Source organism: Trypanosoma brucei, chromosome 1, assembly GCF_000002445.2.
Source record: "Trypanosoma brucei brucei TREU927 chromosome 1, complete sequence".
NCBI lineage: Eukaryota > Euglenozoa > Kinetoplastea > Trypanosomatida > Trypanosomatidae > Trypanosoma > Trypanosoma brucei.
The window spans coordinates 734,357-754,462 of record NC_008409.1 but is presented as its reverse complement, the minus strand read 5'-3'; the positions used below and the strand labels follow the sequence as shown (position 1 = coordinate 754,462).

Genomic DNA, 20,106 nt, shown 5'->3' with positions numbered 1-20,106 from the left:
ATGTGTATGTGTGGTTGATTGTGCATGTAAATGGGATTAAAAAAGAGAAAAAAGAAGATGTAGTATGTGGGGAAAAAAAAAAATAACGAGAAGAAAAAAAATGTGTGGTGAGAGGTCCAACAAACAACCAACAAACACAAGTGGATGGAGAAATGACGCGTAAAGGGCGGGGCTCCACTCGTTCCTCTTTCATTTTTTTATAAGTTCACTCGAATACACTGCGGAGGGGATTTGTGTGGAAACCAATACGCAACTGCTCCTTCTCCCTTTCCTTCTTTCCTTTCTGTTTTTTCTCCTCCATTTTTTTTGTTTTTTTTTCCACTTTTATACGCGGTCGTGTGCTCCCTTGGTAAAATGTGCTTGCTGCACTGAAGCGAATATCGCCGTTGTGGCTGTAACTGAACATGAGAGAAAGAAAGTGATAAAAAAGGGGGTAACAAATAAATAGTGAATGTACCTTTTGGTATCACGCTATTATTACCACTACCATTGCAAAAATTCATTACAGTCGCTACAATGTTTATTAACGTTGCGTTTGCTCGTGTATTCGTATGCATGATGATTGCGAAGCAGTGGAAGAAGTAACTCGCACTCATTGATATTCTTATTCTTCTCTTTTCATACTTTAACAATTTCTTCTTCTTCCCTTTCCCCCGTTATTTTATATATACATTTGTTAAACCCCCCTTTCTCTTTTCTATCCTTACCTTGCAATAATTTTATAACTTCTTTCACTTATTCAATGAGTTTCCTTTTCCCTTTTCCCTTTTCCCTTTTTTTAATTTTTTTTTACAATTTTAAAATTTGTATACGACGCACCCGTCTTGACCTTCTTACCTTTCCCTCCTTTCCCTCCTTTCCGTCTATTTATCTTTTTGTTTTTTGATTATTTTACTTATTTCCTTCAGCGCTGTGCATTGAGAGTGGTGTTGAAGGAATTTTGGGTTAACAAAATTCCTCTTTATTTGTTTATTAATATATTCCCCTCCCATTCGGCCCCTTCCTTATGAATGGCTAATGCTTACGCATTGCATATACCCTTAACAACAATAACAACAATAACAAGACAATCCCGAAAGCAATAGTAATAACAATAATAATAATAATGATGATAATAATAATAATAATATATTAATGATGACAGCAGCTAATGCCTCTCCATTAATTTTTCTCCATCTGGTTTGAGTGGGCTTTTTTCTTTTCTTTTCTTTTTTCTTTCTTTCATTTTATATATTTATAATTTTCCCTTTTCCTTTCCCCTCTTCCTTGATTAACCCACACGTTGACAGTAACGAAATGAGAAGTATACACAAGCATTTATTATTTTCCGTTATGTGTTTTTTTCTTTCTTTTTTTGCTAAGCTTTGTTCTCCTTCCTTTTATTTTTCCTAAAATGTTCATGTTCATGTTCATTATTTATTTATTTATCTTATTTTACTTTAATGGGGCCACACGCGTGCGTGCGGTGAGATGTGAAGAAACGGGAATAACAAAAAGAAAGAAAGAAACAAACAAACAAAAAAAAATATATATATATTTATATATATTTATATATATGTGTGTGGTGTGCGTGTGTTTATGTGTGCATATTTTTTTTTATATACGCTTGTATTGAAGAGGTAACACTCCGGTGGTTGTTCGAATATGTTTATATATTTATGTTTTCCCCTCTTTTTTTTTTCACTTGGTGTATTTGTAATTGCGACTTTTCCCTTTATTTTTTTCTTTTTTCTTTAGTTGTTTGTGTCGTACCTTAAGCCACATGAAATGTTGGAATCAATTTAAATAATATTATTAGTTATGTAGTGAGTACATATGCATTTGCATGTTTTATTGCCTTAGACAGAAGGCATGAGGAAAGTAATAAGGTTCATATCTTAGCGTACACGTTGCAGGACTTTTCTTTCTTTTTTGTTTCTAGAAAAAAAAAAAGAGAGAGCGGACAAAAAAATAAATAAATAAATAGAATATGACCTCACCGCCGTCGCTGTTGGGTTGCCTAGAAAAGTCAAAAAAAAAATTACGGAAGTGCATGCAAGTGGGAATATTGAATGGAACGTTGACTGTTGGAGAGGCATGGAACCATATATGAACTTATGAAATATATTTATATCATATTATATTTGCATTTTCCCACCATTTCTCCGTTTTAAGTACGGCATGTTTATGATTATTGTTATCATTATGCTCCTTTCCATTATGTGGCGCTTAATCTATTCTTTTTGTGACCTTTTTTTTTCATTTTTTTTGTTGCTGTTGAAATCATGAAACTTGAATGTAACACTATTGAATCCTCTGTGCTTTGAATGAATATGTGTTTGAACACTTTCTTTTCATGTTTCTACCCATCTCCTTTTTCCTTCTTTTTTTTCCTCTTTCTTTTTTCTTTTTTTGGTACCATTAGGTTTAAATTCAAAAGTTCTTCCCGAATTTTCCACCCTTTTCTTTGCGATTTCTCGTTTGCGCGATATACTTTTGCATACAGTACTGGTTCGCAGGCAAACACAGTTACCCCGTTTGTTAGTTTCTCGTCCATTTGTGCATTCAATCTTCAATTTTTTTTTAAAAAAATTATTATTAGCATTATCATTATTATTTTGGTTCGTTTAGTTTCGTTTTCGGACTTTTTTCTCTCTTTTTCTCTTTTGCCACATTAGTTTATATACATTTATTCACTTATTTACCTTCCTCAGCGTTTATCATTATTATTATTATCATTTTTTTTTTTATTATAGTTATATATTTTTATATTTTTCTTTCTTTATTTTGTAAATAAATTGAAGATGATGCCAAATGGATCATTGCGTGCCTCCGCTCGTTTAACACCAGCAGGTCGAATGATGGAACCTCCAGCTCCATTTACAGCCGCCATGCAATTATATGCTCAGCGTCGTCAGATGCCTGGTTTTATGTGCGCAAGGCGGGCTGCAGTGGCGGCGGCTCTACAGGAGATGCGACGGAACTACAACATAGAGGACTAAGTGATTTGCAGCTACATTATCAAACTCATTTAACATTTACATTTCAAATATATTTTTCGTACATCCCATATTCTGCAATTTTATTATTATCATTATGATTATGATGATGATGATTATTATTATTATTTCCCTTTTTCTTTTTCTTTTTTTCAATTTTTTTTCTTTTTTTTTCCTTTTTGTCGGTGTGTTTGTGTGTTTGTGTTTTTGTGTGGGTTTTTTGTTTTGTTTTTCCTCTTCACTCCTTGTTACTTGTTTTTTTTTTTTAAAAAAAAACGAAAAACGAAAAAAAAATCCCATTCTTTATATTTATTTATTTATTCCCTTTGTTTTTTTTTTTTTTTTGGGAGAGAAAAGAGGCTGAAAAAAGGAAAAGAGGAAAAAAAACAAAAAAAAGCCTTATATGACTTTTTTTTTTCCACTTAACATTTACTTCCATGTGAATGTGAAAGTTGTAAAGAAGATTAAGTTGAGAGGCAGAAGGGAATAATTTATAAATATATACACAAATGAATGAATGAATGAATATATATATATATATATATTTTATATAAAATATATGTTTGTTCATATGAATGGGTGATTTTTTTTTTTAAAAGAAAGAAAAGAAAAAAAAAATATATATATATATATAAAGAAAACAAATAAAAATAAAATGAAAACCACAACAACCACAACCTCCACCATAACAACAACAACAAAAAAAAAAAGGAAAAGAAAACAAAAAAAGAAAAAAAGGAAAAAAAAAGAAAAAAAGGGAGTAATTTGTTTGAATGGGTGTATGCGAAGTGTTTTTATACTGTCTTTTTTTGTTTTTTTTGTTTTTTGAGTTTGCTAATGGAGCGGAAGCAGTAATATAATAGTGTGCATATGTATGTGTGAATGTGTGTGTGCTCATGAAAGAAGGAAAATGGAAAAAGAAAAAGAAATATATAGGAAAAGAAACCAAGGAAAGGTGGAGAAAGAAAAAAAAAATAATAATAGTAAAAGAAGAAAGAAATGAAAAAAAAAAAGAAATGAGATGAAAGGAAATGAGATGAGCAAAAACAAACAAACGAAGGCGCAAACAAGGTCAGAAAGAAAAATGGTTCGTTTGTTTGCCCTGTTTTTTCTTTTTTTTCTTTTTTTCATTTCTTTCTTCTTTTGTATGTGCGTCGTGTTATTGAGAAAAAAAAAGTTTAGCGGATTTTACACACCACTGTAAAGGGAAGCAATTTGATTTTTTTTTTTTTATCTTACCTTTTTTTTTTTGTTATATATGTGTTTTATATTTAAAAGAGCGATGAAAAGAAAAGAAAACAAAACAAAACAAAAAAAAAGGGAGGGGGGGAGGGGAAACAACGAAGACAACAATGAAAGATGAAATTTGAGTTGAGAGAGATGGATGATGGGAAATGTGTGTGTGTTTTTTGTTTTGTTTCCCAATTTATTGTTATTATTATTGTTATTATTATTATTGTTGTTTACTATGATAATAATAACTACACAAATATAGAAAAGTGAAAGAAAATGTGTGTAAATGAGAGGTACCGCTTCAACCAAATGATGATGGAAAGGAAAAAAAAAATAAAAAGGCGAAGAAAAAAGGGATAATATATATCTAAAAATATATATATAAATGGGAAAGAGGATGAGTAGTGAAACAAAAGGGGGAAAAAAAAAGAAAAAAAAAGAGGAAGAATGGAGAGAAGGTTATACGCATATGTTTGTGTTTTTGTGTGAGGGGCGGATGGGAGAGGGGAGAAGATCAGAAGAAAGAAAGAAAAACAAGAAGGAAACAGGAAGAGAAAAAAAAAAAGGAAAAAAAAAGATAAAAAGAAAGTGAAATGACATTTTTCTTTTCTTTTCTTTTTTTCCCTTTTTTTTCCTTCTTTTTTTTTTCTTCTCACTTGCCTCTTCGTCATGTCATGTCGTACCGCATCACGTTCCGTCACGGTTATTATTATTAGCATCTTATTATTATTATTATTTTTGTTATTATTATCTTACTGTTAGTATTGTTATTAGCATCTTGTTATTGTTATTATCATCGTTGCATACTATTGCTTTGTACTGTATGAGAAGAGTGGTAAAGAAGAAGAAAAATTGTTTTTATTATTATTATTATTTTTAAAGAAAAAAGAAAGAAAAGAAAAATTGGAATAATGGGAAATGACAATTCATATCTCCATTTTAGCAGTGTTTTAATGGCGTAGCATGACATTACGTGTAGGAAAAAGGCAAAAGAGAATGTGAGAGAGGAAAAAAAAAAATAGCAACAATGATGATAATAATAACAATAATAATAATAATAATATATTTGTATATAAAAGAAGAGATTTGTATTGTAGTGGCGTTTCCTCTCATTTCTTTTCCCTCCACTTACTTTTCCCTTTTTAATTCCTTTTTAATTCCCTTTTTAATTCCCTTTTATCTGTTGTTATGGTTGTTTTTTCCCCCTTTTTTTTTGTTTTGATTGTTTTGATTGTGTTGGTAGTGATTTTTTTTTTTTTCGTAGACGTGAGAATGATGAGAGAAATCAATTGGATGTTGAGAAAAAGAAAAAAAAAAGAAAGAAAAATGAAGAAGAAGAAAAAAAAAAATGAAGAAACAAGCAAAGGTGAAACTGTCAACTAAACAACCGGAGAAGAGGAAGAACGTATTATTGTTATTATTTATATTGTTGTTGTCATCGTTATGAGTAGGTTGGATTATTTGGATCAAAACTGGTGGTGAGAAAAAGGAGAATTTCAAACAAAATTGAAGAAAATACAAGAGAAATGAAGAGAAAATCCGATAGTAGTGACAACATATCAGTCCTATGATGATAGAGTCGTCGTCAATGAATGGCATGCAAGTTTCCCTTTCCCTTCCTGTTTTTGTTTTGCCACTTTTCCCACTTTTTCGAGTTTTAGTTTTAGTTTTGTTTTTGTTTTTGTTTTTTGTTTTTTGTTTCCTCATCGGCTCTTCCTTCCTTCCTTCCTTCAGAAAAAGAAAAAGAAAAAGAAAAAAAAAAAGAGAAAAGAAAGAGAAAATAATAAATTTTGGTACGTTTCTTGCGTATGGTTTATTATTATTATTATTAATTATTATTATTTTCTTGAAGGAAGAAGGAAGAGGGAAACAAAGCAAAGAGAATTTCTCATACTTTTGACTTGGTTGTCAACACCAGAGTGTGTGTAAAATCAAAGAAAGGAAAACGCATAAATAAATAAACAAATAAATAAATAAGTAGGTGAAAACAAAATAAAACGCACAAATACGCAAACGAACAAACACGTATGAAAAACCAAAAAAAAAAAAGACGGCATTAAATGAACACACGAGAAGTGCCTCCGCCCTTTTGTTTTATTTATTTATTTGTGTCTACCTCTCTGAGGTAAAGTAGAAGAAATTGTTCCCCACACATTGGCGATTGAAACAAAAAAAAAAAAAGAAAAAAAAAGAAAATAAGAAAAGAGAAGAGAAGAAGGTTACTTTTTATCTATTTTATTTTGTTTTATTTTGTTTTGTATTTATTTATATGTTTGTTTGTGCGTGTTTGTGCGTGTTTGTTTTGTTTTTGTTTTGCAAAGAAAAAAAAAGAAAAGGAAATGTGGGTATAAGGCTAGAGAAAAAGGGGCTTAGCCAAAAAGAGTACGTGAATGAATTATGTTGTTGAACTGTTGTGTAAAATGGTTTAGTGCGTGAATGAATTGAGTGAATGGAAATGATTATAGTGATTTAGTAAATGAGTAATTTTTTTTTTTTTTTTGTGGATGGATGAATTAGTGAGAATGGTTTAGTGGTGTTTGAATTAGTTAATATGCATGAGATAAATGAGAGAAAAACAAACAAACAAACAAATAACAACAACAAAAAGGGGAAGAAGTGAAAAAAAAAAACAACAGCGGGTAATAGGCACCTGCATGATGAATAAATGGAGAATAAATGAAGGACATTAAAAGTACTCAAGGGGAACTGATGATGTCTTTTCATTTGAAAAAGAAAAAAAAAAGGAAAGTAAAGAAAACGAAAAATATTTGTTTTTCCACCCTTTTGTTTTTGTTCTTGTTTTTGTTTTTTTGTGTGTTTTTGTTTGTGTTTTACTGCTCTCAAAAAAAAAAAAAACACAAAAAAAAAGATCTCTTACTCCCTCTTTCTTTTTCCCCCCCAGTTTTGGCTTTCACCGTACTTTTCCCTTGCTTTATCAAATCCCCCTGACACTTTCATACAGACTTTGCTACTTGATTATGTGGAGCCTTTATATGATGTTACCATGATGGGAAACGTTATATCAATGCACCACTAATCTCTCTCTATATATATATTTATATATATTTGCATATATTTATTTATATATATATATATTATATATATATATATATATATTTACTTTTATATTTATATATACCTCTATATATTTACACGTGAAATATATGTATGCTTGTATGCGTGTTTCTGACTATATTCTCTTTCTTTTTTCTTTTTTCTTTTTTCTTTTTTTTTTTTGTACCATCATTGTATGGTTACTGTGTCTGTTGTATTTGTTATTGTGTTGGTTTACAGGAGACAAAGCATATCATATCTTTTTTATTTTATATACAAATTGCTGCTGTCCATTTCTATTCCAATGTTTTCTATTCATTTCATTTCATTTCCTTTCGTTTTTTGTTTTGTTTTTGTATTATCGTTTGAATGACATTATGTCATGGAACTCGCTGCCGTTGCTTCTTCCACTCACACGTCCATAAAAAAAAAAAACACAACAGACAATAATAATAATAATAATATTGAAGACTGAAAGAACCTAAAAAAAGAAAAAGGATTTTTTTTTTTAAAAAGAAAAGAGAAACGAATAGATAAAAAAAAAAGCAGTTCCACATTTTTCTTTTTTGTGTTTTTTGTGTTTGTTTGTTTGTTCCATGAAGTTTCATTACGGTGGCGTATACGTACGCAAAGACACTGATGCGAATTGCTTTTTTTTTTAAATAAATAAATAAATAAATAAATATATATATATTTCATAAAAGAAATTTAGCTCTGCTGTTGTGTGTGTGTTTTTGTTTCTTTCACTTCACAGTAGAAATTCCACCACGCGCAGCGTTTTTTTTTCTTTTTTAACAACAATAGTAAAAATAAAAATAAAAATAAAAATAAAAATAAAAATAAAAATAAAAATAAAAATAAATATAATATTATTGTCGTTATTTTTCATTGTCTTCTTTACTTTTCTTTCTTTTTCTTTTTCTTTATTTTTGTTTTCGTACTTTGGGGCAGGTGGGTGTTTCCCATTTCCTAACGTAAAGAACTGAAATTCGAAAAAAGATTTTAAAAGAAAAGAAAAGAAAGAAATAAGTTCATCTCTTATAATAAATAACTTAAAACTAACAATAAATAAATATAATGTAATATAATGTAATATAACGATGACAAGAATGTAAAATAAAAAGTTTACCGAGGAGTAAAGGAAAACGAAAAAAAAAAGAAAGAAAGAAAGAGAGAAGGAGATAAAAGAAAAGCAAAGTGTTAAGGTTTGAATACGATTGAACAATATAATTTTTTTTTTTACCCGCACGGGGGGGGGGGAGGGAGGAGGGAGAGAAAAAAATAAAAAAATAAATAAAAAAGTGCAAGCACACACGCACATGTCGTATCCACCTTTGTATTATGTGCATTATTAATTTTTGTTTATTTATTTATAAATATTTATATGTAAATTTGTCACATTTGCATTTGGCACGTGTGTGATTATCGTAAATATATGCATGTCAAGTGTACGAATACATATATATATATATATATATATGTATATAATTCGTATATTTCATGTGTGTTTGTTTGTGTTTGTGTTTGTGTGTGTGTGGGGGTTTGATAAAAAGCAGAAATGGGAATCTTTTTTTTTCTTTTTTTTTTATCTTTTTTTATCTTTTTTTTTCCCTCTCGTGTGTGTTTTGTTTCGTTTTGTTTTGTTTTTGCATTAGATCTTAACGGGGGTGTATGCCGTTGTGGGGAGATAAGGATGGATGTACGAATAGAAGAAATGTACTCACGTATGAAAAGAGAAAAGAAAAGAAAAAAAAAGAAAAAAAAAGAAAAAAAAAGAAAAAAAAAGGGAACTGGTGGGAAAAGTTAAGGGAATTGATGAGATTGGGATAGCGAATGAATATGATGGCGTTGATGAATAAATTTGTGTTTGTGTTTGTCTTTTCTTTTTTTTTTTTCTTTTGAGATATACGTTTCGTGTGGTGTTTTGGATGCATGTGATGAATTTCTACACTTTGTCGAGTATCAAAAAAAAAAAAAGAAAAAAAAGAAAGAAAAGAAAAGAAAAGAAAAGAGAGGATGAATATTTTGTTTCAAAATTATGAAATGAAACGAGAGGAAATGAGAGGCTAAAAAAAAAAAAAAAGAAAAAAAGAAAAAAAAAGTGAAAGTAGAATTAAATGACTCTTTACAGAGGATGACGGGTAATCAAAGAGTTTTTTCTTTTTTTTTTGTTGTTGGAGGAGGGGGGAGGGGCAACTTGTCTTGTCTTGTCTTTTCTTTTTTTTTTTTCGTTTTCTTTTTTTTGTGCTGTTATTGTGTTGCATTGTCAATTCCCTCTATCCATTATAAATATATTATAAATATATTATAAATATATTATAAATAAATAAATATATATATATATATATTTACGGCTTTTCAAACTCACAAGATTGTATTTTCTTGTTCTTTTTTTTTCTTAAAAAAAAAAAAGAGAAATATTTTGATTTTCCTCTCCCCTGCTTTCATCCGCCGTAATGCTGTTGCCATGACTCCTGAAGCTGAAACCGTAAAAAGAAAACTATGAGAAATCATTTATTATTTACTTGTTTATTTATTTATAAGTGAGGGAGGAAAAAGAATGAAATAAAAAAAAAAAGAGGGAAAAAACAAAAAAAAAAAGGCATCGACGGGATTTATCGGATGAATGGCAGAAATGACACGCGGTGATATCCGCGAAAGGTCATGATTATGATGATAACAGCACTAGCAATAATAATAATAATAATAATGATAATAATAATCATAGGGGCGGTAACAGAAAGATGAGGGGAGATGACAAGTGCATTGTGTAATAAAAATGAAAATTAAATGATTTTTTCTTTTTTCTTTTTGTTAAATTGTCTCCTCCCCGCCCCCCTCCTCCTCGTCTTTATATGCCACTTTTATTATTATTATTATTATTACTACTACTACTGTGTGTCTGTTTTTGTTTTTTTGTGTTTTTTTGTGTTTTTCATTATTCGCTCATTATTATTATTATTATTACCATCATCATTGTGATATTAATTATATGGTAACTATTCTTCACAGATAAACTCGGTGACACGGATGCTGCTATGAATTATGAGGGCAAATGAGAGGGAGAACAGAGAAAAGAAAAAGAAAAAAGGGACAAATACACACACATATATTTATATATTTATATATGCATGTTTGCATGAAATATTTGTTCAATTTTATTTGATTCGATTATTTACAAATCGCTATCAAATTTCTTTTCTTTTCTTTTTCTTTCCCCCTCCCTTTTCCCCTTCTTATTGTTGCTTTTATTATTATTATTATTATTGTTGTTGTTTTGTCAAGATTTCCGTTCAAGCAGCTCCCACAGAAGAGAGAAAAAATGACATGTACATTTGCATATATACGTGTGTGTATCTGTACATGTTTGTTTGTATCATTTGCTCATGAATAATTGTTTTTATTTTTATTTGTTACATGTACGCTCTTCTTTTTTTTTTTTCCTGCTTCTATTCTTCAATGAATATCTGTGTTCATGTCCGCGAATGTATTATTGTTCACGTACAAATATTTGTAAACTATGAAATCCTTGATTGTTTTTCTTTTTTTGTTTCAAATAAGAAATTATATAGTTTTATATTATAACGCCAATAATTATATACGAACGTTTTTTTTTCTCTCTTTTTTTCTCTTTTTTTTTAAATCCCTCCTTCTTTTGGGTGCACGCTCTTTGTTGTCTGTTATTATTATTATTATTTTTATATACTCGTATGAACGTTATGCAATATTTAAATATTTATTTATATCAACTGAAAGAAGTTTTTATGGGAGGTGAGAAATTTCCTCCGCTTCATTTGTTTCTTTTCTTTTTTTTTGTTTTATTTCGTTTTGTTCGGTTATTATTGTACCATCATTGTTCTTTTTTTTTTTAAATATCATCGTTGTGCTGTCCATCGTCCTTCTTTTTTTTTTTTTGGTGTAGAGGAAAAATAACAATAATAAAAAATAAAAAATGAAATGTAAACCAGCAACACCCCCCCCCCCTTCGAAAAGGGAAAAAAAAACGACAAACTTCGTAATTTCCCCCCTTTCTTTTCTTTTCTTGTTTTTTTTTTCAAATAATGATGACAGATACTGAAAGGGTATTTTATTATATCGTACTATTATTATTATTATTAATATTATACTTCTTATGTTTTTCTTCTTTTTTTTCTTTTTAGAGTATGCGCGCCGGTGAGCTTCCGCGGCCACATGAAATTATAAATAAATATACATGCATTTTGGTTTATATATTATTTATATTTATATATACTTTACTTATACACTTCAGTATCTCAATGGTATTCACTTTCTTTTTTTGCTTCACGTTATTTCACTTCCTTTTCGTTTCTGCTATGATTATGATTATTGAAAAGAAAAAGAAAAAGAAAAGTAAAGAAAATGAATGAGTGAAACGGAAAAAAAAAAAGAGAGAAAGGAATGAAGCAAAGGCGCGCGCTCCTGCTGTTGTTATTGTTATTGTTATTATTATTGTTTTTTTTCTTTCTTTCTTTCTCTGTTCCCGCTTCCTCCAAATTTTTTTTTGTTTTGTGTGTGTGTGTGTGTTTTTGTGTTTTTTTTTTTCCACTCAAGCTGAAGAGGAAAGAGTTCAAGAAAAAAAAAGAAAAAAAAAGGTAGAGAAAAAAAAAAAGAAAAACAAAATGACGATATTTAATGGAGAGGATTACACGGAGCAGTTGTAAGATATGAACAGGTTAGAATGAAAAAAAAAAAGAAATATGCAAATAATAACAATGATAAAAAGAAATGTTTTGGATATCATTCTTAACAACATAAATTTGTTATTATTATATCATTGTTGGAAATAATGAGACTATTGAGTATAAATGTACTTATGAAGACGCAAATGTGTGAAGGAACTGAAAGGAAAATGAGAGAGCACACATAACCGCCTGTCGTTGCGGATGCATCGAAACCGTCAATATTTTAGATAAATAAATAAATAAATGGCTGAGTGTCATGCAGTCATTACAATTATTTCAACTCTGTTGGAAGGAACTGCTGCCCAGTGAATTACGCCTTTTACATAAACACATACAAACACACACAGACATATATTTATATATATATACGTACACATATATATTATATTATATTAATATTATATTATATATTATATATATATATATATATATATATACGTATGTTTAAACGTATATATACAAGCACACATTTTTTTCTTTTTTTTTTTTTGCGTTTGAGGAGGTTCAAATGAAGGTGGAGAGAGAGAGGAAAAAAAAAAAAAAAGAAACCTCACACGCGCAAAGTCACATACGGACAAGAGAAATGATGTAAGAGAGAAAATAAAAGAAAATACAAGAGAGAATGTTGCATGAATGAATGAATGAATGAATGGAGGTTACGGGAGTAACAAACACTAAAAGAGAAAAATTAAAAGAAAAAAAAAGAAACAAAAACACACAAAATTATACGAATATTTGGTTATATTTAAATTTATACATCTTTTTTTTTTTCCTCCCCCCTTCTGGAGCTTTGTTTTTCTTTTCTTTCTTTTTTTCTTACGTGTGTTTATGTGTTTGAAAGGGAAACGAAAGGTTGAAATGACGGTGTTTGAAATGGGGATGAGCCGTGATGATGAAATGAAGTGGAAAAGAAAAAAAAAGAAAATACAAGAGAAAATGTTGAGATGAGGATTATTAACAATAATGATGGATTAAAAAAAAAAAAGAAAGGTGCTGATGGCTCAAACAAAACAAAAAAAAAAAGGAGCATTTTGTATGAGGCGACTCTCTCTCACACACTCACACACTCACACACACATATGTCCTTTTCATCCTTTGTTAATTTTTTCTGAGATCTCTTTCGCCGTGATTTTTTTTTTTCACATCTTTTTTTGTGTATATATTTATATTTTTTAAATTGACGTTGCCATCATTTGTTTGATGGCGGCGTGTACACCTCTGCTTCGGTATCATTACGGTAATTTGAGGCACCTTTTATTTCCCTTTTATTTCCCTTTATTATTGTTATCATTGTTTATTCCGTCAAGCGGTTTCAATACTTTCATAATATTTATTTACATTTTCCCCTTCAGTGTGTACCTCCCTCCATTCTGCGTGGCAAATATCTCCTCTTTTATTTATTTCTCTCGTTGTGACATTGATTCATTTCTGTGTACCCTCTTTTTCTTTTTCTTTTTTTTCTTTGTGAAGTTGCTTTGATTCTTTTTAATTTTTTTGTTTTGTTTTGTTTTGAATACCTTTCAAACTTCTTTTTTTTCTTTTTTTTTTGTTTTTTTTTGTTTTTTTTTTTCTGCCTCTTACAATTTATTGCTTACTTTTGCATGCTTGCATATCAGTTGTGAAGTTGTTTTCCCGTGAACTAATTTTTTTTCTTTTTTCTTTTTTTTCTTTTTTACCTTTACCTCACTTAAAAGAGGCAAAGGTAAAAAAGAAAAGAAAAAAAAAGATAACGAAACAAAAACTACAGTTTCATCATTTTCTTATTATCGTGAGGCGTCCCTTTACTTTACAGTACTAAACGAAAATGACGGGACAAATTACCGCATTTTTTTTTTTTTGTGAATGATAACTGATGAGTTTGGCCGCTTCCTGCACTGAGGGATAAGAAGACACACAAACATGCGCAAAGCAAAGCAAAAAAAAAAAAGCAAAGCAAAGCAAAAAAAAATGTACGAAGAGGAGGATGATGATAACAAATGTGTTTGGTTCACTCCTTTGAGTCATTTTCTGCCTGAGGTATCTTTTTTTTCCTTCTTTTTGTTTGATTGTTTTATTGCTTGGTCAAATTTTACATCTCCCCTGTTTTGTTGTTTCATTTTTTTTTTTTTAATTTTCCTTCTTCTTTTCCTCTGGTGCTTTAGCACCTTTTTTTTTTCTTCTCCCCCATCGCTAACAAGTATGTGCATTTGCGTTTGTGTTCCTTCCACTCAGTCTCTGCAATCAATTCATCTCTTTTTTTCTTTCTTCCCCCCATCTTCTTCTATAAATAAATATATATATATATATATATATTATTATTATTATTATTAATTCTTTTAGTTATCTTTTCCCTCTCCTTATTACACACGTTTCCATTTCCAAAATGGCCTCCTTCCTGCCATCGCAGGTCACAGCGCGGAATTCCAATGGTTTAGCGGGTGTTAAAAGTGATGCGGTTTCTTCTACCATGTCAACTCACTTTACACCATTGAACCATTCCAACACCAACACCAACACCAACGCCACCATACCGCAACCCGGCTGCTTATCCACGCAATGCAGCGGAACCGGAACTGTTAATAATGATGTGCAGGTGGTGACAGCTGCTAGCGGTTGCAATGCCACGAACAACCCTTTTGATATTTTCAGTAGTTATGTCGCGTCCTCCGCTCTCAACAGTGTTGCCATTTCCAATAATGTGGTAAACAGTCACGTAGAGGCCTCGAAGGAGGATGTTTCCGTTTCTCGTTTATCCAACAATTCGGCAACGTTGGCGCCTACTGCCGACTTCAACCCCGCATTGCCAGGTTGTGTGGCTGAAATGCAAAAATTTATGTCTGACCGCTCGATCCGGCCTGAGGAGAAGGAAGCCGTTTCCATAATTGAATTTGCGTTGGGGCGTTACGCAGTGGCTCGGATGCAAGTTAAACAGCGGCTCGAAGAAGGTGAGGCCATACTTCGGCGTTGGGATGAGCTTCAAAAGGCTATTGAATGTGCTGCCGCTTCATTTCAGGCAACATCAGCTGCTTCCTTAACGGACAGCTTTTTATTTACATCTCCGCAGCAACCGCTGCAGCACATGGTGCCAAATGGTCCTGTCGGTTCAGTCAAGGGGCAGCGAGGCCGTTCGCGGGTGGACGTTGATTTGAGTGAATGCAAGGGAATTCTGTCGCATGTGGGAACATTTGCTCAGAGCTTCAAGAAACTTCGGGAGGAACAAGATCAAGTGTGCGCTGCTCTGGGGGATATTCAGACCAAATCTCCTTCTCATAACAATGGCCAGTCCCTCGGGTTCCCTTTTGTAGTACCACCCCAACGGGAGCAGTTGTCGCTTGGCGGGCATCCTGTTGATGACCTTCAGGTTACTGTTCATGTGTGTGGACTTCGGTTGCGGCAACAGTGGGAGGAGGTTGTGGGCGCCAGTTGTGGCGATTTATTGCGTGGACTAAAGGAAAATGTAACGGCAAACCGAGCATTGGTTGCTTTGCAAGGGTTGTGTAACGACGCACGGGAACGACTGAACGATATGAGAACTCGTATCGCCCGCCTCGGTTCCAACCGTGTAGAGGAAGCGGGACGCCTCGATGAGCGTTTGGCTGCTATGGACAGTTACGATCCCACGATGGAGGAATATGAAGCAAGGCGACGACAGATAGACACGGAATTATCCACCGTGAAGGGTTGGCTGGAGGCCATTGTTCAGGTTCAGGCTTCTGCAGACCAGCTTCACGAAACTCTCCGTTCCTGGTCTGCTGGCATCGATATCGGCACGGTATTATCACCACATCAACATCAACAACAGCAGGAGGGGCCGGCTTCTGCAAACGACAGGGCGTCGAGTTGCTGGGCGGTGTCCACCCCATCGGCAACGACGGCCGCAGCTTCAATTGCGGAATGCCGCCTGTCATCCATAAGGTCAAGTTGCCAAACTGGTGGTGCTCCCGACTGTCGTGCAACATATCCTCAAGTAAATGCTGCACCATCTCCAGTGATGCGTATGATTGGGACTACAGTTCTCCCTTTAACACGTTATGATAGCACTCGTGTTGGTGACGACACTACAACAGCAACAACAGCTCCTACCACTACTACTTTTGTTGCTGCTAATGGTGTAACGGGTGTTATGGCTAACCAAAATGTTTCGATGCCTCCGCAGCATGTTGAAAACATTTGCATCAGCGTCCCGACCAGCGGAAATGAGGGAAGTGCAGTCGTGTGCAGTGATAAGAAACTGCCATCATCTTCTGATATTCAAACTGCTAATGCGCCGAAGGAACTTGGCAACGGTGCTCTCGTTGTACAATTGAAGGATGAATGTGCTGCAGTTGCGGTGCGAGATGGAACTGTGGCGGATGCAGCTGTTGTTGTTGAAGCCAATAAAAGGAAGGTGCGTCCAAGTAATGAAACAAATAATGGGGAGGGAAATGCTGCCGTTTGCCGCGATGAGAATGACGATGATGTTGATGATGTTGATGATGATGATGATGATGACGCTGACAGTCGAACTTCATTATTTCATCCTAGCGCTTTCAGTGGTGGTGATCGTAAGAAGCGGCGTCGGCGTGAGCGGGAGCCCAAACGTAATGGTTGTATGAACACATTTGCTTCATTTTTCAGGGCGGTTATAAATCGTGCGACTGATGCAGGTGAGTCTGATGGAGGATCTCGCACTGATGGAGAGGAATATGAAGGCTCCGATGCGAGTGATGATGAAGATACTGAACAATTACATAAGAAAACAAGAGTGCGGCTGTGGTAGAGTGGGGGAAATGTATAGAGGAGATATGAGAACTCCTTCGTCACACAAATGTTCATAAACACACGTATATAAAAATATATGTGTATGTGTGTGGGCGTATGTGGGCGTATGTGGGCGTATGTGAATGGGGGAAGCTGCACGTGCAATTGTTTTGCGTGTGAAAGTTCCCTTCCCTTTTTCCCTTTTTTTTTTATTTGCAATACCCAGTGGCTGCATGTATTTTCTTTTTTTTTTTGTGTCTGTACGCATTTTGCATCCTTTTCTATGTTGTTTTCTCCTCCTGTTTTTTGTTTCCGTTTATTGCATGTGCATTTTTATGCATGAAATATATATATTTGGTGAGTAAGTTTGGTGTGATGCGAGGGGGAAGATTAACAAAAAAAAAGGGATGAGGAAACGAAGAAGGAATTTTGATTTTTTTTTCTTAAATAAAAAAAAGGAGAAGAAAAAAACAAAAAGTGATTTAAAAGAGACAAAAACAAAAGTATATGAATCATCAGAGCAGGTGCGTAAGTGAGTTCCCGTTTCTGGGGAGTAGCAATTAGTGAAATGACCGAACTGTGCGGAGTTATTTGATGGAAGCGGGGGAACGGAATCAACAAAAGGAAAAGAAAGGAAAAGGAGGATTATTGTGAAGAAATGAATAAATAAAAATTACATGTAAAGATGTAGCGTCAAGTATCTTGTGATCACCTTCCTTGTTTTTTTTTTTGGTTGGTTGATCTTCCACCCCGTAGTCTCTTTCTTTCCTTCCTTCTTTTTTTTCTTTTTGTGTATTCTTTGTAATTTTGTTGCGTATTATTTCCTTTCCTCTCCTTTCCTTTTCCTCCTTTCTTCTTTTCGTTCCATCATCATTATTAGCATTACCATCATTACCATAATCGTTTCATTCCCGCTTGTATTTCGTTACCAACGTCTCTATCTCCTTCTTTCTCTCCCCCTTTATATATATATATTATATATATTTATGTGTTTGTGTGTGTGTGTAAAACTTTTATGGTGGAAAAGTTTGTATTTGTCTAACAAAAATTACAACATTGTATCAGTCTGTTTTATTATTAATATTATTAATGTTATTAATATTATTAATTTATTTCCTTCTATTACGTGTAGTGGTTATGAGGGTGTGAACTATCAATATCACCACTAACTGTAATATATGGCGGGAGGAGAATTATAAAAAAAAAGGGTTTGGCGCGTAGACTCGAGTCCCGCAAGTGTTTAAACTCTTTAAGGTTTGCTTCATTTCACAAGAGCTCACTTACGTCCCTCTTGTGAAATGATGTTTCGACCTAAAAGGTGTGGAGGAGTAACTTCTTTTTTTCCTTTTTTTTTCATTTATGTTGTGGGAAGACGCCATTGCTCTCATCGAATTCTCTTCATTATTCTTCATTATTCTTTTTTTTTTTTAAAAAAAAGAAAATTATTTTAGTGTCTCCACTTGAAAGGTTTGATGTTTTAGGTTCATTAATTAGTCGTGACATGAAGAGGCTCGAGGATTCTGTTTTTTCTTTTTTCTTTTTCTTTTTCTCTTTTTCCTTTAGTGTATAGTTTTATGCATAAGATTGCTTCACCATTTTCTATAGTTGAGCGCATGAATCCCGCTTTGGCGTTATGGTAATGACATCATGAAGTGCGTTTTCCATGATAAAATATTTGCGTATGTGTGTTTGGACTCCCCCTCCCGTTGTTGTTGTTGTTGCTGTTTTTTTTAATTTTTTTTGCTTTTGCCTCAGCCGCCTACTTTTGGTATTTTGTAATTCTCCACGTGTTTCGGTGAGGTGTGTGATATCCTGAATCCGGATGTTGATTTTGTCTTTTAGCGTGTTTGCTTCTACTTTTCTTTTCCGCATCTGTGCTCTTTCTTTCTTTCTTTTTTTCCCCTTATTTATTTACTTATTTACATATATTTTTAAATTGCTACCGCCGTCACTATTATTATTATTATTGTTATTATTAGTATTTGCGGTTAAGGGATATCACAACATGAAGCGCAGGGTATTGCGTGCCCACGCCAATAAGCGGCGTTTGCGGATACTTAGTGCTGAACATGGGCTTTGCTTAGATAGTTATAATATACTTTGTGATGCCTCTTTTTTGCGTGCAGTTGGCCATGCTATCTGTAATAATAACTTTAGCATGGGAGGAGGAGGAGGAGGAGGGACTAGCAGCGGTATTAATAACAATATTAACAATAATAAAAATAATAATAAAAATGGGATTAGCGAAATGCATGAGCCGCCTGTGCGGACTCTAAAGGCACTTATGCATGAGACATTTGCAGCAGCCGCTTCCCAGACGACTCAAAGTGATTCCGAACCCGCTGAAAAGTCTAAGCAACAAAAAGGTATTAATCTCTCATTGTATTATTTACCCGAAACTGCAACAGCTCTGCGGCGTATGGTGCAGCGTGAGGAAAAAAATGATGTTGAGAAGGTAACGAATCGGGGTTCAAAGGGACACGGCAAAAGTATTTCAAGCGCGTCACATGCCGGAGGAGGAATGAAGAAGTGCGGCCTCGGTGCCGTAGCTGAAGCTTTATTAAAGGGATTAATGTGTGTGGGATATCAGAATAGAGAAACAACTTCTACAGCTGAAGTTTCATCAGAATCGGGAGGCCGGAATGAAGGAAAGGCGGTGACACAATTCATAACTGAAGTGGCTTCAGGGAAACCACACGGCTACTCCGTGCATGGCGGTAAGAACGCTAATTTCTTTTTTGTGGCCACACAATCTCATGATGTGCGTCGACTACTTCCAGCGGATTCGGCTCTCATACGTCTGACGACAATGCCAACGGCGCTGTGGATAGAAAGGAACGGGGATTCCTTTAATTATGAAGGAAGCGGTAAGATGAATAACCGCGATGCCAATAGCAGTAATTATAACCATAATAAAAGTTATGGAAGTAGTGGCAGCGGTGATGTCCATAATGATTTCCACTGCGGTGGTGTGCGAGTTGGGGGCCATAAGGGCCTTTCAGAAGCAGACATCGCTTTTATGCGACATCTTTCCGCTAATCTTGTGCCTGGTGCCGAGCCTCCTCTGAAACGTGCACGTGGGTTTGATAACATCAAATCAGTTACGGATGGGATTCCGCATGTTGCAAAGGGAAAGTCGCAAAGAGACGCAGCAGTTACTAGTCGTAGTGGTGATAGTTCAGTTTCAGCATTTGTGAAACATTCCAGCAGGCGAAAGGCACGTGGTCCAAACCCGCTTTCCGTGAAGAAAAAGCGCAAACGTGAGGTTCTCCGCGTGGATGTTTCCGCTTCACAGAGGAAGAAAGAGCGAAAAGAGTGAGGGATGTTTGTTTGAAGGAGGATCAACCGCAGGTGTGATATATATATATATATAAATAAATATATATATATATATATGTGTGTGTGTGTATATCTCTCTG

The 20,106-nt window shown here is 33.6% G+C and overlaps 9 protein-coding genes across 9 annotated transcripts, besides 11 other annotated features; 8 read left to right on the top strand and 1 right to left on the bottom strand.

The window, feature by feature from the left end:
* Positions 1–197: 197 nt before the first annotated feature.
* On the bottom strand, positions 198–596 carry TB927.1.3490 (hypothetical protein, unlikely; the record flags this gene model as incomplete). Its single annotated transcript, XM_001219046.1, has 1 exon — positions 198–596. One exon carries the CDS (start codon positions 594–596, stop codon positions 198–200), a length of 399 nt encoding a protein of 132 aa, XP_001219047.1.
* A 1,710-nt stretch (positions 597–2,306) lies between these two features.
* Positions 2,307–2,412: a sequence feature (Signal anchor predicted for Tb927.1.3480 by SignalP 2.0 HMM (Signal peptide probabilty 0.148, signal anchor probability 0.830) with cleavage site probability 0.085 between residues 34 and 35).
* On the top strand, positions 2,307–2,657 carry TB927.1.3480 (hypothetical protein, unlikely; the record flags this gene model as incomplete). Its single annotated transcript, XM_001219045.1, has 1 exon — positions 2,307–2,657. One exon carries the CDS (start codon positions 2,307–2,309, stop codon positions 2,655–2,657), a length of 351 nt encoding a protein of 116 aa, XP_001219046.1.
* Positions 2,334–2,402: a sequence feature (2 probable transmembrane helices predicted for Tb927.1.3480 by TMHMM2.0 at aa 10-32 and 89-111).
* Positions 2,571–2,639: a sequence feature (2 probable transmembrane helices predicted for Tb927.1.3480 by TMHMM2.0 at aa 10-32 and 89-111).
* A 126-nt stretch (positions 2,658–2,783) lies between the features above and the next one.
* On the top strand, positions 2,784–2,981 carry TB927.1.3470 (hypothetical protein, unlikely; the record flags this gene model as incomplete). The annotated part of the gene is made up of 1 exon (XM_001219044.1): positions 2,784–2,981. The coding sequence occupies one exon, from the start codon at positions 2,784–2,786 to the stop codon at positions 2,979–2,981; it is 198 nt and encodes a 65-aa protein (XP_001219045.1).
* Positions 13,868–14,278, top strand: TB927.1.3460 (hypothetical protein, unlikely; the record flags this gene model as incomplete). Its single annotated transcript, XM_001219043.1, has 1 exon — positions 13,868–14,278. The coding sequence occupies one exon, from the start codon at positions 13,868–13,870 to the stop codon at positions 14,276–14,278; it is 411 nt and encodes a 136-aa protein (XP_001219044.1).
* Positions 14,051–14,119: a sequence feature (2 probable transmembrane helices predicted for Tb927.1.3460 by TMHMM2.0 at aa 62-84 and 111-133).
* Positions 14,198–14,266: a sequence feature (2 probable transmembrane helices predicted for Tb927.1.3460 by TMHMM2.0 at aa 62-84 and 111-133).
* Positions 14,279–14,330: 52 nt separating the features above from the next.
* Positions 14,331–16,706, top strand: TB927.1.3450 (hypothetical protein, conserved; the record flags this gene model as incomplete). Its single annotated transcript, XM_001219042.1, has 1 exon — positions 14,331–16,706. One exon carries the CDS (start codon positions 14,331–14,333, stop codon positions 16,704–16,706), a length of 2,376 nt encoding a protein of 791 aa, XP_001219043.1.
* A 78-nt stretch (positions 16,707–16,784) lies between these two features.
* TB927.1.3440 (hypothetical protein, unlikely) lies at positions 16,785–17,030 on the top strand (the record flags this gene model as incomplete). The annotated part of the gene is made up of 1 exon (XM_001219041.1): positions 16,785–17,030. One exon carries the CDS (start codon positions 16,785–16,787, stop codon positions 17,028–17,030), a length of 246 nt encoding a protein of 81 aa, XP_001219042.1.
* Positions 16,818–16,886: a sequence feature (2 probable transmembrane helices predicted for Tb927.1.3440 by TMHMM2.0 at aa 12-34 and 44-66).
* Positions 16,914–16,982: a sequence feature (2 probable transmembrane helices predicted for Tb927.1.3440 by TMHMM2.0 at aa 12-34 and 44-66).
* A 64-nt stretch (positions 17,031–17,094) lies between the features above and the next one.
* TB927.1.3430 (hypothetical protein, unlikely) lies at positions 17,095–17,223 on the top strand (the record flags this gene model as incomplete). The annotated part of the gene is made up of 1 exon (XM_001219040.1): positions 17,095–17,223. The coding sequence occupies one exon, from the start codon at positions 17,095–17,097 to the stop codon at positions 17,221–17,223; it is 129 nt and encodes a 42-aa protein (XP_001219041.1).
* Positions 17,224–17,673: 450 nt separating this feature from the next.
* Positions 17,674–17,856, top strand: TB927.1.3420 (hypothetical protein, unlikely; the record flags this gene model as incomplete). The annotated part of the gene is made up of 1 exon (XM_001219039.1): positions 17,674–17,856. The coding sequence occupies one exon, from the start codon at positions 17,674–17,676 to the stop codon at positions 17,854–17,856; it is 183 nt and encodes a 60-aa protein (XP_001219040.1).
* Positions 17,734–17,802: a sequence feature (1 probable transmembrane helix predicted for Tb927.1.3420 by TMHMM2.0 at aa 21-43).
* A 653-nt stretch (positions 17,857–18,509) lies between the features above and the next one.
* Positions 18,510–18,687: a sequence feature (Signal anchor predicted for Tb927.1.3410 by SignalP 2.0 HMM (Signal peptide probabilty 0.279, signal anchor probability 0.720) with cleavage site probability 0.193 between residues 58 and 59).
* TB927.1.3410 (hypothetical protein, conserved) lies at positions 18,510–20,006 on the top strand (the record flags this gene model as incomplete). The annotated part of the gene is made up of 1 exon (XM_001219038.1): positions 18,510–20,006. The coding sequence occupies one exon, from the start codon at positions 18,510–18,512 to the stop codon at positions 20,004–20,006; it is 1,497 nt and encodes a 498-aa protein (XP_001219039.1).
* Positions 18,546–18,614: a sequence feature (2 probable transmembrane helices predicted for Tb927.1.3410 by TMHMM2.0 at aa 13-35 and 39-56).
* Positions 18,624–18,677: a sequence feature (2 probable transmembrane helices predicted for Tb927.1.3410 by TMHMM2.0 at aa 13-35 and 39-56).
* Positions 20,007–20,106: the final 100 nt, after the last annotated feature.